At 32.4% G+C, this 18,881-nt stretch overlaps 1 protein-coding gene across 1 annotated transcript; it reads left to right on the top strand.

The window, feature by feature from the left end:
* Positions 1-3,209: 3,209 nt before the first annotated feature.
* LOC131029081 (aspartic proteinase CDR1) lies at positions 3,210-9,518 on the top strand. The gene is made up of 4 exons (XM_057959482.2): positions 3,210-3,753; positions 7,340-7,708; positions 7,985-8,694; positions 9,114-9,518. The coding sequence occupies exons 1-4, from the start codon at positions 3,210-3,212 to the stop codon at positions 9,417-9,419; spliced, it is 1,929 nt and encodes a 642-aa protein (XP_057815465.2). The 3' UTR covers positions 9,420-9,518.
* Positions 9,519-18,881: the final 9,363 nt, after the last annotated feature.

Genomic DNA, 18,881 nt, shown 5'->3' on the forward strand with positions numbered 1-18,881 from the left:
TATACACATAAATGTATACATTTATATATATATACATGTATATATATATATATGTATGTATGTATGTATGTATGTATGTATATATACACATAAATGTATACATTTATATATACATACATGTATACATGCATGTATACATGTATATATATGTATGCTATTACTTCTATACTATAGATATTTAGAAAACATGATTTATAAACACACAGGAAGAGATATAGGTAGATAACCCTGTGTATAAACAAAACATTCCTTCCTTTGTAAACAACAAAATGGCTATTTATACATATTTTGTATACATATATGTATATATACATACTTTCAAATATATATAAATCAGATTATTAAAAAACTTGAAACCATAGACAAGTATTTTTAGAATGTATAATTTTTCTTAGAATATTCATGTTATGAATTTAGTTACTTTTCTTTGCCATATGCTGAGATTTATAGTGACAAAACACTGAACAACATTATATATATATATATATATATATATATATATATATATATATATATATATATATATATATATATATATATATATATATATATATATATATATATATATATATATATATATAAACGTACACATTATGTACATACATGTTGATTTTTGTATAAATTGGATCTCTTTATTTGTTGTTCTTATGTTTTCTCAGACTTAACATTTAAAAGAGACAACTTCAGAACTTGTATTTATTATACTATTTTTCTTTGGAAAACCTGTGACAAAAACAAGAAAATAGAAACGTTAGTGTTCACATGGTATCACAATCACTCAAACTACAAACTTAGAAATATATCATTGAAATTATTATTCTTTCAAAGAACTAAAATGTAGAAAGTAATAACAAAGCTTGGAGTTTATACATGATAAATATATACTTTGAATACATTGGCAATTTATGATTCGAAAGAATGTATATTCATTTTTCCATTCTTGTATTATGTTTATATGCAAAATGTGCACACATGCTTTACACCTTCAAATTTAAATTTAATTTATGATAATAAAAATAAAATATTGCCTTCTTTCCAAATTATAATTGATGTTATATGAATAGAGAGAGGTAGACATGCTTGATGAATGATTAACTAGACATGTGTTTGTGGGGAAAGCTTATCTTCTGGGATGGGTGCCAAATGTGGAATTTATAGAGAGAATAGTTTGCTTTTGCTTTTCCAAACTATGTTTATTTGCAATGCATGTCATTATACTCGACCGAATAACTCATTGACCATTGGAATAGATGGATTTATTTATTACACTCTACCATATCCTTGTTATGATCTTGCTTATTTCTTAATGGAATTAGAATAATAGAAAATGCATATATCATTTTAGGCACACACCAGATTCCATCTTTTTTATCGAATTCTTCTTGCTAAGAAATTCGTGCAGGGTCGAGTATTCTAAATTGATTAAGAATTCTGGGGAAGTGTATTCTTCAAGGTTGGGTGGAAAAAGCACCTGAATCTTGTTCTCGTCTTCATTCAAAAGGTTGAACTGAAGATAGCTTATGGATTGAAGACCAATAGACACATCTCATCTCTTTTCTTTGTAATATCTTGAACATGTATATTTCAGCTTAAGGCATTTAAAATGCCTAAATCTTGTTATGTAATTATGAATGATGCATAGTATGATTGAAATACTAGGAAGATACTCAATGTTGTAATGATACTAATATATATCTCTTTATTTAATATAGTCTTGAATTTCAGATCATGGAATTCGCATATGTAATGATCTTTTTTGAGTGACGTTATTGAATTATGAAATTATTTAAGAATATAGAGTTTTCATTTTATTATTGAAGTTAGAACGTTTACGTCTTTACATTTTTGTTATCAGGGCTCTAGGTTTATAACACTAGGGCCTATGACCATTACGCTAAAGAAACATTCCTTGATGCAAGAATTGTTGAATTACAATGGGTTCTAGAACTAGTAGAGTTGGTTCAAGCAACAGAAATGAAAGACTTGATCAGATTCTCGATCTTTTGAATCAATAGAATGCTAGGATGGATGGAATTGAACAAGAAGTTCAAAGGGTTGGTGAGGTTCGAAATGAACAACCTCAACAAGAGGAGGAACCTAGAAATGGAATTCCTAGGGTTGAGGAACAACCTGGTCATCGAGCTAGGATTGAAGGGGATCTAGCCAAAGATTTGAAAATGATAGCCCCACCTAAGTTCGATGGTAAGACCATCAATGATGGTGCTGAAGCTTGGGTAATTGAGATGGATAAGTATTTTGAACTCTGTAACATGTCGAATGAAACTAAAGCAGAATGGGCTACTTATCAGCTTACTGGAGAAGCTGTGACATGGTAGGACAATGAGAAATCTGAGAAGAAGTTACAACCTGGTGATATTACTTGGGAACTATTTTAGCAATCATTTAGGAAGAGGTGGCTTCCTCAGTTATTCTTCGATAGGAAGATGATAGAGGTCCAGAATCTAACACAGGGTGGTATGACAATTACTCAATACTGTGAAAAGTTCACCAATCTCCTAAAGTATGTTCCGTAGTACCAAATGGATGAACGATTCCGCATTCGTAAGTTCATCTTAGGTTTGAGGACTCACATTAGAGCTGAAGTGGATATACATAATACCTTGACTATGGATGAAGTGTTTGAGAAAGCAACTAAATAGGATCAGAAGTTGCAATAGTTGGAAATTTTTTGGAAGAATGTGAATAGGAAACCAAGTTTTGGGAATAGGAATTTCCAAAACAACGATCATCAGAAGGGCAACAACAGTCGACAGATAAGGAATTTGAAAAGAGGACCTAATACTTAGGAGAAAGGAGGAGTGAACCAAGGTGGAAGCAAGAAAGTGAACAATAACACCAACTTCACTAATTCCAATACCAGGCAAAACCTTGACAAGAACATATTAGGTGAACACCCAGGACCTAGAGATGGATGTTACAATTGTGGGGGAAATCATTATGCTTCAAACTATCCACAACGTTCCATAGCTCAAAGAGGAGGAAATCAGTAAAGAACATCACAACATCAGATTCATGCAGTGGCAGACAACCACCAGGATGACTTTCAGGCTTCACCTATCTAGATGACGAGTAAGCTTTTGGGTCAATCAATTTTTATTTTGATAGATACATGAGCTCCTAAATGATTTATTGATCCTAAAGTAGTTTCTAGATTACCTATTAGACCTAGTTATATGTCACATGCATGTATGGTTCTGTATGGAAATCGAGTAGAGAAGAAAGTAGATTCATGTCTATTTTGCAGTGATTTAGAGCTTCCAATTTTCCAAACTCAGGTTAACCTTTTTGTAGTGCCATTGGGATCATATGATGTGATATTAAGTATCAGTTGGCTAACTAAACATAAAGTTGTAGTAAACTGTGAGGATAAAGTTGTTAGCTGCTTAGATGATGCTGTAAATTTGGTTGAAATTCATGGGTCTCAAAAGCCTCTTGAATTGAGACACATCTCAGCTACGCAACTCAAGAAAGCTCAAAGGAAGGGATGTACCATTGTTGTTGTCATGGTAAGTGAGTTGGATAATGCCAAGAAGAGCCCTAAGGATTATCTAGTTCTTAGAGAATTCTTGGATGTTTTTCTAGAAGATCTTACTGAGTTACCACCAAAAAGGGAATTTGACTTCTCTATAGAACTCTTACCTAGAACCGAACCACAATCCAAAGCTCCTTACAAAATGACCACCATAGAATTGTATGAGCTTAAGGCTCAATTGCAGGAGTTGCTTAGGGAAGGTTTCATATGACCTAGTGTATCTCTGTGGGGTGCACCAGTAATCTTCGTGAAGAAGAAGGATGGTACCTTGAGACTATGTATTGATTACAGGATGCTAAACAAGTAAACAAGGTAACCACTAAGAACAAATATCCTTTGCCAATGATAGATGAACTTTTTGATCAAATGAAGGGTGCTACAATGTTTTCTAAGATTGATCCTCAATCAAGTTACCACTTGCTGAGGATTAAGGATGAGGATATTCCTAAGACAACATTTCAAACTCGGTATGGACACTACGAGTTCACGGTAGTACCTTTTGTTCTAACCAATGCCCCAACAACTTTCATGAACCTTATGAATTGTATATTCAGAGAATTTCTAGATGATTTTGTGCTTATATTCATCGATGACATATTGATATATTCCAAGAATGAAGAGGAACACAAGAAGCACTTAAGGATAGTTTTGCAACGACAAAGGGATTAGAAACTTTTGGTAAGTTTTTGAAGTGTGCTTTCTTTCAGGAAAAAGTGCACTACTTAGGTCATGTTATATCTACATAAGGAATTTCAATTGATCCTACAAAGATAGAGGCAATTGTAGATTGGACAACACCTCAGAGTGTTACAGAGGTCAGAAGTTTTATGGGTCTTGCAGGATACTACAGGAAGTATGTGGAAGGTTTTTCTAGGATAGCAACACCTATTACTTCTCTTTAGAAGAAGGGGAAAAAAATTGAATGGACTGAGAAGTGCGATGAGGCATTTAAGATTTTGAAGCAGAAGTTGACCACCACACCAACCTTGACTATACCGAACCCAAATGGACACTTCACAGTGATTACATATGCTTCAGGTGAAGGTGTAGGAGTGGTGTTAATGCAGGAAGGAAAGGTGGTTTCTTTTGAATCTAGGAAATTGAAGCAATATGAATTGAACTATGCACCACATGATTTAGAGCTTTTAGCTACTATTCATGCATTACAAATGTGGAGGCATTACCTTCTAGGGAAGCCATTTGAGTTGAAGACATACCACTTAGGACTGAAATATATTTTTGCACAACCTAACCTTAATGCAAGATAGAGAAGGTGGCTTGAATTTCTAAGTGAGTATGATTTTGATATTGAATATATCAAAGGAAAGGAAAGCAGGGTAGCAGACGCTCTCAACAGAAGAAGACATTTATCTGCTATGGTTACTACAAGGTCAAACTTGAAGCAACAAGTGTTGCAAAATCTCTATGAAGAAGAGCATTACTTAAGGGTTAAGCAAGCCTTGGGAGCAGATCCTTTTGATCACTGATTTGATGGATATGAGTTAGAACCTGATGGTATTTTGAGATACCAAAGGAGGATGTATATTCCTGAAGGTGGAGACTTAAGGAAGCTGGTATTGCATGAGGTGCACGATACACCTTATTCAGGACATCCTGGAGTGATGAAGATGGTAGCTGAATTGAGAACTTTATACTTTTGGTTTAAGCTCAGGAAATAAGTAGTTGAGTATGTGGCACAATGTTTTGAATGCCAGCGAGTGAAAGTTGAGCATGTTCATCCACCAGGACTTTTGTATCAACACCACATACTTGAGTATAAGTGGCAAGTAATCAGTATGGATTTTATCCAAGAATTACCTTTGAGTAAGAACAAGCATGATACCATCTTCGTAGTTGTCGATAAGTTGACAAAAGTCGCACATTTTGTACCTAGGAATCTTAAGGACGGATCATTGACTCTTGCGAAGAAATTTGTGTAAGAGATATTCTGATTGCATGGTGTTCCAGAAACCATTATATCAGATAGGGATACCAAGATGACGTCTAGATTTTGGACAACATTGAATGCAGCTTTGGGAACCAGACTGAATTTTAGTTCGACATATCATCCTCAGACAGATGGCCAAACAGAAAAGGGTTAATTAAGTAGTGGAGGATCTTCTATGGATGTACTGCATGGATCAATAGTACAAATGGGAGGACTATTTGCCATTCGTTGAGTTTTCTTATAACGACTCTTTTCATGCATCATTAGGGATGACACCTTTTGAGGCACTCCATGGACATAAGTGTCGCACACATTTAGTTGGGATAGGATGGAAGATAGGATCATCATTGGTCCATATATGCTTAAGGAAATGGATGAACAGATGAAGTTGATCAAGAGTAGATTGAAAGAGGCACCCGATAGACAAAAAAACTATGGTGATAGAAACAAGACTTTCAGACAGTTTGCTCCAGGAGATAAAGTCTTTTTGAGGGTTAAGTCAATTATTATTTTTAAATAGACAATAAACATATTAGTTTTCTAAATAGCTCAAAGGAAAATTGCAAAATAAATTTATGAAAAATAATTAAAATTCTAAAAATTAAATGATAAAAATATAATATGGATTCCTCTAGTTTAACTTAAGAAGGCAAGCTCCTTCTAAGTCTCTTTAGATCACGACTTAATAGCTCCTTCTTTGGCTCCCAATACCTCTAGATAACACTATGTAGGGACCCTCCTCTAGTTTTGTCTACAAATTCATTTTGGCAGCAAGCTTCTTTGGCTAGACCATCTCTCTCTGTGTGAGTTGCCTCTAGTGGAGGTGATGGTTGAGGAGTCCCCCACTCTTTCCTCATTTTGAGGATTTGGGTAGTGGTATATTTTAGATCATTGTTCAATGAAGGAAGAGAGGTCTCCCTAAATCTATTTCAAATTCTCATACTTGGGTCAGGCGTGTGAAGATTGATAGGTTGGCATTCAACCTTGTGAAAGTTGCTAATCCTTTAATATTGTGCATTTTTCTATTTGATTGTGTGAGTGGCAACATGACTTTTTTAATAGGTTTGTCTAGAATTTATTGGTACTTAATTTATTTCCTTATTGACTGATTCACTGTAGAAGAATATGAACACTTTCAAAACCCACTTTTATTAAATGTTATTGTTGGTCAATTTTTTTATATTAATACTTTATTATTTCTAGATTTTGAATACTTGTTAAAACCTATTTATCCTTAATTAAAACTTTAAAACAGACTACATTAGATAAAAATAAATTTTCGGTTTTTTTTTTAAAGCACATTAATAGAATGCTCATAGCAATTAGGAAAAGTAAAATGATAAATTATAATGATGTTCCTCCGGGAGGAGACCAAGTTGACAACTAATTAAAAGCTTATTGAAAAAGGAGTAAACTTTGTAACACCAAATTTTGCAGCCTACCAATTATGTGAAGTAAACTTGCTAAATTTGCAAACTTAAAATTTGCTACGAAAATTTCATAACACAAGGCGTTCAGAACCATAATTCTGATATTCCCGCTATTTCCTCAGCATTTTCCTTCATAGAATTTCTCCCAAAATTTGTGCACTGTCAATCCTTTGACATGATGTTATCTTTGAGTTTTAAAAAGATATCCTTATTTATCTTTCATAATGCAGTACTTAAAACTCTTTAAATTCCCACCACCTTCACCATCTTTCTTTAGAATACACATTTCCCTGTTAGTGTTCTCATATAGGCAGAAACAAGTTTTGAAGCATTGTCTTTTGGGAATTATGAAGCAGCATGTCTTTCTTTGTCTTTCTGTTTTATCATTTCTTTTATTAAATATGTCAGGCCATTTTTCCTGTAATGAAGTTCCTAAAGGTGGGCATGGATCTATTTCTTTGAAGCTACCATTGCTGCACAGGATGTCACCCTCTTCTCCTCTTTATGACAATTCATTAGACCCCCTAAGACAGTTTGAAGATGCAATGAAAAGAAGTGAGGATAGGGCTGCATCCATATTCTCTATAGATGACATCTTCCTCCACAGAACAAGAAATGACAATGGCCAAGATGGCAACTATTTTAGTCCTCTTAAGGCCTCCACAGAGGGGGACTATGTTACCACACTCTCCTTTGGCACTCCTCCACAGACCTTCAGCAGAGTCTTTGCAGACACAGGAAGCACTCTCATCTGGCTCAAATGTTCAACTAACCAGAGTAATCTTCATGGCTAACCTTGGCAATTGGGTTATTAATTTTATTTTTTTGACAATTGCTCAAAATTTTTTTAGGATCTAGGAAAGTTTTAAGAAATATTTGACAATTTCTTTCTTAATGATATAAGATTTCCACAATCTTTAATTTGCTTAATGCTGTTTCTAGATTAAACTGTGTGCAATTTTTTTGATCAATTTTTTGGATCACTCCATGATCAATCATTAAGATGAAAGAGAACTAAGAGATACCAAAATTCTTTAATAATTTTGTTTGCAGGTATCACAGTTCCAGAGTCTTCTCATGCACCCCAGCACTTCTTCAGATCAAGCAAATCAGAGACCTTCCAAAACCTCACCTGTGGCAACCCCATATGCCAGCAAGTGCAGCAAGACACTGGCAATCAGAGCTGCCACAATGCTGCAGCATCTTCATCCTGCACATTTCAGTATCTCTATGAGGACATGTCAGGTGCTATGGGCATCATGGCCTCAGATGTTCTGAACCTTCCAAAGAAAGTTCAGAACATCCAAAAGAAAAAAAAGAGTGCCAATGAAGTGGCATTTGGCTGTGCCTTGGAAACTCAAGGCATTGAAGGCAATGGGGGCGTAGGTCTAGACAGAGGACCCTATTCTCTAGTGTCCCAGCTAGGCCCCTTGATTGGCTATAGGTTTTCCTACTGCCTAGTCCCCACCACCTCAAATGCCTCAAGCTCCATACTCTTTGGCATCTCTGCAAACATCTATGGCAATAGAGTGATGCACACACCACTCCTATCACCCAACAAAACAAGAAGAAATGCATATTACATAGATGTTCAAAGAATTAGCTTGGGAGGAAGAGGGGTTCCCATACCTTCTGAATCTTTTCAGGTCAGAGATGGTTTTGGAGGGACGGTCCTAGACACTGGTACTACTTTCTTGCTTTTTGCTACACCGGTCTACAGGGCAATTATGGTTGCCATTGTTCTCACAGTGCCATACCCTCAGGTAATTTGAACGGAAGAATTTAAACAAATAGAATATTTTTTCTTTCTTCTCATGTTTTCTTGTCTTGATGTTGATGTTGTTTCATAGAAGAAACATTACCAAAAATCTGCAGTCAAATCTAAAAAAATTTCTAGAAATTTTGATTCTAATAGAATATTGTAGCCAACATACTTACTGTTTATGTGGGATCCTTGTAACTTTCTAATCAAACAGCTCATTCTTTATGATTAGCACACTGAGCTATTAATGTGATGATCCAAATAACCAGCGTGTTGACAGTATATGAGTCCCCACATAAACAGTCTCTGTGTTAGTTGCTTAGCTAGCACTCTTGAGTATTTTGTCCTTAAAATTGTCTATCATATATTGATGTATAATTTAAGTCCCATTGACCTATATTGATCACAATTTTTACTCAGGTTTTCTTCCCCAGCATCCTGCAAAATGTACCTTGTTATGACATTTCTAGCTCCCATGGTGCTGAGCCTGAGCTTCCTAATATGGAATTTTATCTCCGAGGGGGTGCCAAGCTTGACATTCCATGGCAGAATTTGTTCTTTTTCATTGAAGAGAATGTGGTTTGTATGGCTGTGCAAGAGTCCCCTCCTGGGATTACAGATTTGAACATAATTGGGAATCAAGCTCAGCAGAATTTTCACTTTTCTTTTGATTTGGAGAGGAGCAGACTCCGGTTTACCAGAAAAAATTGCACCGAGGTTCAGTAAAGGGCTGAATAATGAAGTGGATGGTATCATTTACAGTTAAAAAAGATAGTATCATTTACAGTCAAAAAATTTCTGTTAATGAGTAGATTATACAAGAGATGTGAGGGTTTTTGGAATAAAATCAAAATTCAACAATGTTTAGTTGTGTGGCTTCCCAATTTTGTTGATTTTACCTTTCTGCTATTATAAGTTTTCTCTTTACTGGGAGGATAGATATAAGCATTATGTAATATGATTCACTTTGATTTCTTTTTTTATTTTCAGTTAAAATTACTCAAATAACATGCAAATAAGGGATAACCCACTATAAGAATTTTCTTTAAAGAGTATAAATATTGGGTGAGTAAACAACCCAGCAGCACTGAAATTTTATAATTCAAATTCATGAATAATTATTTATTTTGCATATGCTATAGGCTGTTAGCATACTAAATATAAGAGGCTGATGTGCTTATATTGTACTCTAGAAAAAGCACTGCGTTTAAGTTTATATTAATATTAAAATAATTTCTTGGAAATGTAATTTAAGCCCATTCTTTTTAAAATAGAAAATTATATTTAAAAATAATAATCAAGTTTAAAATAATTTAATATTATTTGTAATTTTTAAGTAGATTAAAATTAATAAAAGAATTGAAATGTATTAATAGAAGATTGATAAATAAAAATATTTATAAATTGTAGATTTGAAATAGAAAATCAAAAAATTAAAATGAAGAAAAAATTAATTTTAGATTGAGTGATGACTCATCTTTTTAAAATACACATATTAACCTCTTTATAAATAGATATCAATTTATGATTAACTGATCCATTTTTTTAATTTCCTTAAAAAGGTCTATTACCCATTCAAATGCTTTACAAAAATCTACTCTTTAATATTTTTAAGAACATTCTTTTTAAAATAGAAATTTATATTAAAAGAGAATAATTAAATCAAAATAATTTTATATTGTTTGTAATTTTTAATTAGGATCAAAATTAGTAAAAAAATTAAAAGGTGTTATTAGATGGTAGATAAAAGATTATTTATAAGTAGTAAAATTGAAATAGAAAATTATAAAGTTAATTAAAAAAGAATTTCTTTTGTTTGAGTGATCATACATCTATTTATATTCACATGGTTTTGCATGTGTTCTTTTTTCTCCCATTTTACTTAAATAGATCCATAACCCAATCAAATGCTCCACATAAAATTAAGATAAAAGATTTACGTTTCATAATAATGAATGAAATGCATATTTTTTAGGTTTCTACCTCCCACACATATATATCACTTATCAACGAGGGCAAGGACTAAAACTAAATATAGAGATATAATGATGTTTGGATTTGTCTAGCTTCTTTAGATACAATGTGAGTATTATCAATAAACTCTTTCTTGACAATGTCAATGGTTAAAGATATCATCTTGTTAAAAATAAAAAATTAATCACTAAATAAAATATTTATGTTTTAAACAATGAGATTTGTTTAAATATGTTCTATTGTCTTATAAAAATAATTATATAATTACTAATGTTCATTATAATTGATACTTAAATTATTATTGTAGTAGTCAATGTCATGTGCGAATTAAATTCATTATGTGGATAACTTGGAAATTAATCTTGAACATAGAATTGTTAAAATAAGATTATTATTATTTCATAACATCATTACACATTATCCATGTTACATCACTATGAATGGGTTGTGAATGCATACTAACAAATAAATGGTATCTTCAAGAGCACCAAAGATATTCCTAATAAAAGTAGTATGGTACAAAAGCATTTAACATTGTTGTTTGGTCTTGTGAACTAGAAGGATAACACCTACAAAATTTGATTTCTAGATGTAATTTTTGGATATGTCAATTATGATTAGAATAATTTAACTTGTTGTTCATGTTTCCACTATTGTTTAAAGTACTAGATAATAATGTTTCTTTATAGCTAAATAATGCACTACAATTTATATGGTTCATCCATCTTGGAGAAGAAAGTTCTAAGGACAGTGATAATAGTCCATTACAATGATTATTGCAAATGGTTTATTTCATAAATATAAGTGTAAAATCAATTAATGGAATTTTTAAACATGAGTACCTTATGTTGGACATGATTTATGAAAGAACTTTGTATAATATCATATGGTATCCTAAAATGTTGTGGTCCAATTACGAAGGAAGTCATACTATAATATGACCATGATATTTGATATCATTAAATCATATTATAGAAGGACATCACTTGGAGTTGTATTAGAGCTTTGCATAATTATTGCATTGTGAAGATGAATTTGGTTGCTAGTTTTATGTTGATTATGTTGTTATGCATATTGTGTATGGATTTCATCCTAGCAATGCTAGTAAGTGTTGGTAGAAAATTTGATGATGTTGAAAATTTATTTTATTTGATAAAATGGATATAAGTTGGGAACTAGGGCCAATTGAGTTAAGAATGTGTATATGTATATACATCAACATAAAATGGTGGGATAATTATCATAATGTTGGCATTAATAAATGTAATATTCTATGCCTTATGGGAATCTAAATGGGGAATTGTAAAAATCTAGCTTGACTCTTCATTTGTCCCAATGGATTGTGCAAAAACTTGAACTAGTAATTACTTCAAGTTTGTAAGTATTACAAGTTTTATGATAGGGGTCACAAGATTTCATTGTAATTAAAGAGATTTCTTATTGATAAGCAATCAATATATCCATTCTGTTAATGAGATGAGCATAAGATATTTTGGGATGTTCATGCTAAACTATGAATCAAAATGGTGGAAAGGTTTGAGTTCAAATTTGGATTCCTTGGATGGAAGTGCTTTAGTATTGGTTTGCTAGATTGAAATTTTGGTTGGGTTTCCCTAGATATCATTGAGATTTATCAATTGTTGGGAATCAATAAAATGAACCATGATGAGGCATGATATATTATCCCATGGTTTTATATTTTTATTGTTAATCAATAAACTTGGTGAGTCTTGAATAGTTTGGAATGTATGCTGGCAAATCATAATTTGTTACATTGTTTACTCTCACATGCTTCTAGGGTTTTCCTTCTATAGTTTTATTTCTATTTCCCCCCATGATAAAATTTAATTGAGAGGTTATAGAACATTGAGGACACAAATCTACATGTATATTCCTATAATAACCACCCCGATTACCTTACTCTCTCCCAAAAAAAATACTATGTATTTAGTACTATCTTAATTGATCAGGAAATTTTTATCTGTGCCTTAGAATCACTAGCTTCATAGTCGGACCAATCATAACCATAAAAACAATTCTATGCCTCAATCTTGCACAATCATACTAAATATGGTGAGCTCCCAAAAATTGGCTCCAAAATAATAAGGTAATCTCTAGATCTAGACCTAAACCCGAGGGTTCCTTCATAATTTTCCTCCATACATATTTCTTCCATGGAATCAAAGGCTTCAAAGTTTTTAAACCAATAATAAATATAATTTTTACTCTCCCTTGATACAAGATCCTTTATCCATCTTTCAAATCACATCAAATAGTTGATTGTATGATTTTAATACAGTTTATATACAATAGTAGGGTTCAATCAAATTTTAGTTTAATGCCTAGGTTAGTGTATGGACACATGCAAAACCATGTAGTGAACAACTCATATAATGATCACTTGTTCAAACATAGTGATTGTCTTTAAGTACATCACATATATATATAATGTGAATAGTTCAAGCATGTATCATATATACATAGTGTGACTAGCTTATACATACAACACTATATACAATGTGAACAACTCATGCATGCATTAAATATACATAATGTGTATAGCCCATTCATACAACACATATACACAATTTAGCTAGCTCATACATACATCACATATATACATAATGCGAATAACTTATGCATGCATCACATACACATGGAGTGAGGAGATCCTACATACAACACAAACACAATGTGATTAATTCACACATACATCACATATTATAACCAACTAACTACATGAGTAACTCACATGTGTCATGCATGCATAGTGTGATTGGCTCATATACACATCATAGGTACACACTAGCCAAGTAACATAAATGAATAGTTACAATCTTACTATAAGCATAATCCCTTTTATAAAATCTACCCCTTAGTTACTACTATTTGTTTATAATGACCAACTTAATCAATCAAACATCTTCAATAGATATAGAAGTGTTGACTTCATATATTTTCCAACCATTGTCATGGAAACAACTCTATGCCATAACTCAAATGTTTACACTAGAAAGTGGTAAGCTCATGATATTAGGCGCATCCCTATACCCAAATATAAATCTCTAGGGTTCATTAATGATGACCCTTCTTATGTACCCCCTTGGGGAATCAAAGGCTTTGCAGTCTATACAATAATATTAGGGCAAGTGCAGAAATATGGGGGACCAAAAAATGGCTTGGTCCTATAAAGGACATAACATAAACATGTTATACTGTAATTTTCTCGCATTATAACATGAAAAAATTATAATGTGAGCATATTATAACATGCTTTCATTTCCAAGATGTAAAAATACCTAGACTCTCTTTCTCTTTCCATGCCTACCTCCTTATATAGATCATACTTTGCCTCTTCCTTAGACTATATACATGAAATAATGTTTAAGTATAAGTGGCATTTACATACATACATTTACTTCTTTATACCTTAAGTTATATTTCAGGTATATACTTTCAAGATATTTAAGAATAGTCTTGGATCTCTAGAAGTTAAAATACAAATTCTAAGTTTTGGAAGATTTAATAATTTTTTAAATAATTGAATTTTAGCATTCAACGAGATCCCATAATATTTCTCTATCTCTCTCTCTCTCTCTCTCTCTATCTCCTCCAATCTTATGCTCACTCTCTCCATCCTTCCCTCTCTACTTATCTCTATCTCCAATCTCTCTCTATACTCTATCTCACCTCTCTCTATCTCTCTTCCTCCATAGATCTCCCTTCTCTCTCTCCATGCCTCCATCCTTCCCTTTCTACTTCTCTGTATTTTTCTCCCTCTCTCAACCTCTCTCTACCAAAGGGAGGGAGGGAAAGGTAGGGACAGATGGAGAGATGGGATATAGAGAGAAGAGAGGGAAGTAGGTAAAGGGAGAGAAGGAAGGATGGAGGGGTGGAGAGAGAGAGAGAGAGAGAGAGAGAGAGAGAGAGAGAGAGAGAGAGAGAGAGAGAGAGAGAGAGAGAGAGAGAGAGAGAGAGAGAGAGAGAGAGAGAGAGAGAGATTGTTGATTACTAAAATTTGACTATCTAAAAAAACTATAAGATCTCACAAAACTTAGAATCCATATTATAACTCCTGGAGATTTGAAACCATTGTTAAACATCATGAATGTAGATTCATGAACTTTAACTTAAAGTATAAGAAAGTAAATGCCCATATTTAAATGTCAAGTTTATACTTAAATGTTTATTTCATGTATATAGCCTAAGGAAGAGGGAGAGTGTGATCTAGATAAGGAGGTGGAGAGAGAAGAGAAGAGAAAGAGATATTTATTTTTGCTTGTTGGAAACATGAGCATTTATAGTGTGCTCATGTTATAATGTACTCACATTATTTTTTTCTATGAGAATTTATAACCCTTAGGACTGGATTTTCCTTAGGCATGCAACCCAAAGGGTTGGACTGACATGTCAATGCCCATAAGAATATTATTTTCAATTTCTTTGAAAATGATATAATCTCGAGTGTGTTGTCCATTAGGTTTTCTTATCTTTCAATGTTGACTTAAAAAAGATACCACAATAAAATTGAAGTATCTCTTAGCTTTCTAACCATGTTCTTTTTTTTTACATTTCAAATATGTTAAATTTTGATCTTTAATTTCTTTTGCTAGTTTTTTATTTTTCGTCAAAAACCTATACATGGTATTTTTGGCTTCATTTCTACCCGTTCAGTAAAAATTAAAACAAATTACATTTTTAGAAACTATACTCTGTTCTGTACACAATCAAGGTTTCACACAATTTTTTTTAGCTTTTAGTATGTGTCCACTTTGAAAATAAGCAAAAAATCATACAATCATTAAAAAATAGTAAATAAAATGAGCATAGACTACATGGTTTTAACTAATTTTTCACTAAAGCAATTTTTAAAATACTAATTTTTTCTTTAAACATATTAGGTCGGCCACACCAAACACTATATTATGATTTTTTATAAAAATAGGAGAACTTTGTATGGACCCCTCATTTGAACCTTTAATCTCCACCATTTATAAAAAATAGTATTTTATAATGTAGATTCAGAGCACTATGGCTCTTGTTCTTATTTAATTTTCACATTTTAAGTATATAACTATCTTAAATTTCTTATCCAAAATCAATGTTTCTTGATTTAAAAAAATGGCCACTTAAGACCCCCTTTTGGTCCTCCATTTCCATGCACTTATCAAATAGATCGAGTTCATCCTCTACTCTTGGACAAGATATTTGATCTCTTTTTAAAGCATAACTTTTCACTAAGTATATGCTATCAACTTAGTCTGATTATAACAAAATGATAATATTTTTTCATCAAGTGTTGGTTCTATATCAATCATTGGTGTATAAACACACAAATTCATATAGGGTCAATATCATTCCTACATTCTGAAGTTCACACATAATGATTTTCTCGAGTGTACATCATATACACACAATATGACTAGCTCATACACATCACAAGTATAGGAGTGACTAGATCATCATATTCACATCACAAGTACAATAGTGACTAGCTCATACACATATCACAATACAATAGTGATTATATCATATGCACATCACATATATCCAATGTGAATGATCCACACCTACATCACATGCTTTCATATAGAATAATTAGTAAACTAGAAATGAATGCAACCCATTGCATTTACCATCCCACTACCTAGTTACAATCACATAAGCTCATAAGAAAATCTCACTTGGAAAAAGAATGTTGATGCATCACATACTACACCATGGATCTAATCCTTTCCCCAATACACCACCATCTATGGTGACAATCAAGCACTCCCTAAGTTACTTGATGTCATCACTAACAAGTGCACCAATATAATAGTATGCACAAAAATTGAGGCAATTTACACAAGTACACAATGAGTGACTAACACCTACCATTTTAGTGCATCTTAGATATAAAGGAATGTCGATGAATTATGTACTACATAGTGGGTTTATCTTCTTTCTTGGTCAAATATAGTAATTGTGATGATAGAAAGCATATCATACTGCTTGTGACATCATCATATGATTGGGAAATGAGTTTAATGTATCTCATACTACATCGAGGTTCCACCCTCCATACCAAGGGTTATATAGGCACAAGTGAGATTTCCAAAAGTAGTGAATCTATCCAACCTTATGGATTCCAACTTCAATCATCCTTAGTCCATTGATGACAACTCTTTTTACCCAATAATAAGTGACTTTTTACATATACCACCACCTTAGTGATATTGTCAATTTTTTCCTTCCCAATATGAGCAACACTTGACATCGATCACACATGTTCTATCCATCCAAATAAATAATTAGCTCCTACTATCAATATCTACATGGTAGGGTAACTCCAACTCAACCATTCTTATATCACAACTAAGGTAGCCCTTGGGAATCCTTCACCTTTGTGAACTAAGAAAATGCCAACTAATTCCTTGTAGTAGCCATGACATTGATCATTAGCATGGTCTAATGATTTATTTCCACCCAAGCATCCTATAGGTTCACACCTGTTTATTTTTTACATAATAGGGTTCATAGGTAAAAATCATGTGAACCTAAGTTTATCATAATCAAGTGATTCAGGATCCTATACATAGAGTCCCATAGGTTTGAAATTGAGTTTCATAGACACATAAGAATCATGTATTAAACCCACATGATATGGTCTCTACTCAACATGTACACATAAACAAATACCAACTATAAAGTAGCCAAATCCACTTATTTAATTCAAGTTGCTAACCAAAACACACTCTTCAAAAACACATTCTATGTTAGATAGATACAAGGATCAAAATATCTATGCCTACTCAATAATACTTATAGTTTTTTCTTATAGGTAGCATAAGAAATATTAAGGAATGTTATTCCAAGATCAACCCAAAATCAAGCATATAACTACAAGTGGACTATTTATAGCCTAAAAACAATATTTTTTTATTAGATCATTTAATTTTTTTATATCATTATTAAATATGAGTTATCTTAACACATTCATAACCATTTATAACAATTTAAGCCTCAAACTAAAGTCTACTAAAGAGGGAAGGTCAAACAAGTTTAGGAACAACCTCGACCTTGGAGTTATCCCCCTAAACCCTCCCCTTATGAAATTGAGGTCACATGGGAATCCTTCACCAAAAGACTGCCTACAAAACCACTTTCAAATAAGATCAAAGTTACACATAGTTCTCCTTACAAGCTCTCTCTCAAGGAACTCCACCTAGGTTCTCATAATTGAGATTTCATAGCTACCAAGTACCATCACACAAGACTATTAATTGAACCTTGACAAACTAATTTTAATTTTACTTTTCAAACACACCAAGGATGTATAGATATGAATTAAATATATCTTACATGAGATAATTAGGTTTTATCAATGATAATATATTATATAAGTTTATCTTTCATGCATCTAGAGATCCAAACATACCTAGGTATAAGGATGCTCAATAGTCTTGACTTAATCTAACATTGGGACATTGATAAAGAGTGTACAACCCTATAAAGTAATCAAAATATCATTAGATGCATCAGTTTAACAGCTATAAAACATGGATCTAAGTGAGGTTTCTCAATTATGAATACTATAAGTTTCATAATTGTGCTTTCAAAATGTGTGTTTGGAGGTAACACAAGCTTGAAAATACAATTTCTTATTCTAAAGCCACGAACATCAAAGCTCAATTATGAAACTTATAGTATTGCCAAAAGTCTAGACATGGATCTAAGTGAGGCTTCTCAACCACAATATGGTTCTATAAAATCAAGTATCATAATCATATAGAACATCTTTGTAGACCTCGAAATAAATAAAATAATAATTACATACTCATTCTAAACATGATCAACATTCAAATCATACTTGAGGCCAATGGGAAACATTATATCCTTTATATTGTTGCATAAAGATGTACATTCAATAATATGAATAATACTATTTTTAATCCTTTAATCTCATTTATGCAATGATACAATCTAATACTCTTATATTAGTTCAATTCCTTGGCTACATAATATTCTCACTCACCACTTATAATTGACGATGTTCTTCATGGTCAACAATAAGATATCAAGAGATGCTATCTTATATGATTCCAATAGTTTTTCTCTTAATCTCAATCTCAACAATATATGTTTGATGCAATAAACACACACACAATCTAATCCAAAAGCAATAATACTTAGATAATTTTCTTATTTTTAATCATGTAACAATATAGTACA

Source organism: Cryptomeria japonica, chromosome 5 (genome assembly GCF_030272615.1).
Source record: "Cryptomeria japonica chromosome 5, Sugi_1.0, whole genome shotgun sequence".
NCBI classification, from domain to species: domain Eukaryota; kingdom Viridiplantae; phylum Streptophyta; class Pinopsida; order Cupressales; family Cupressaceae; genus Cryptomeria; species Cryptomeria japonica.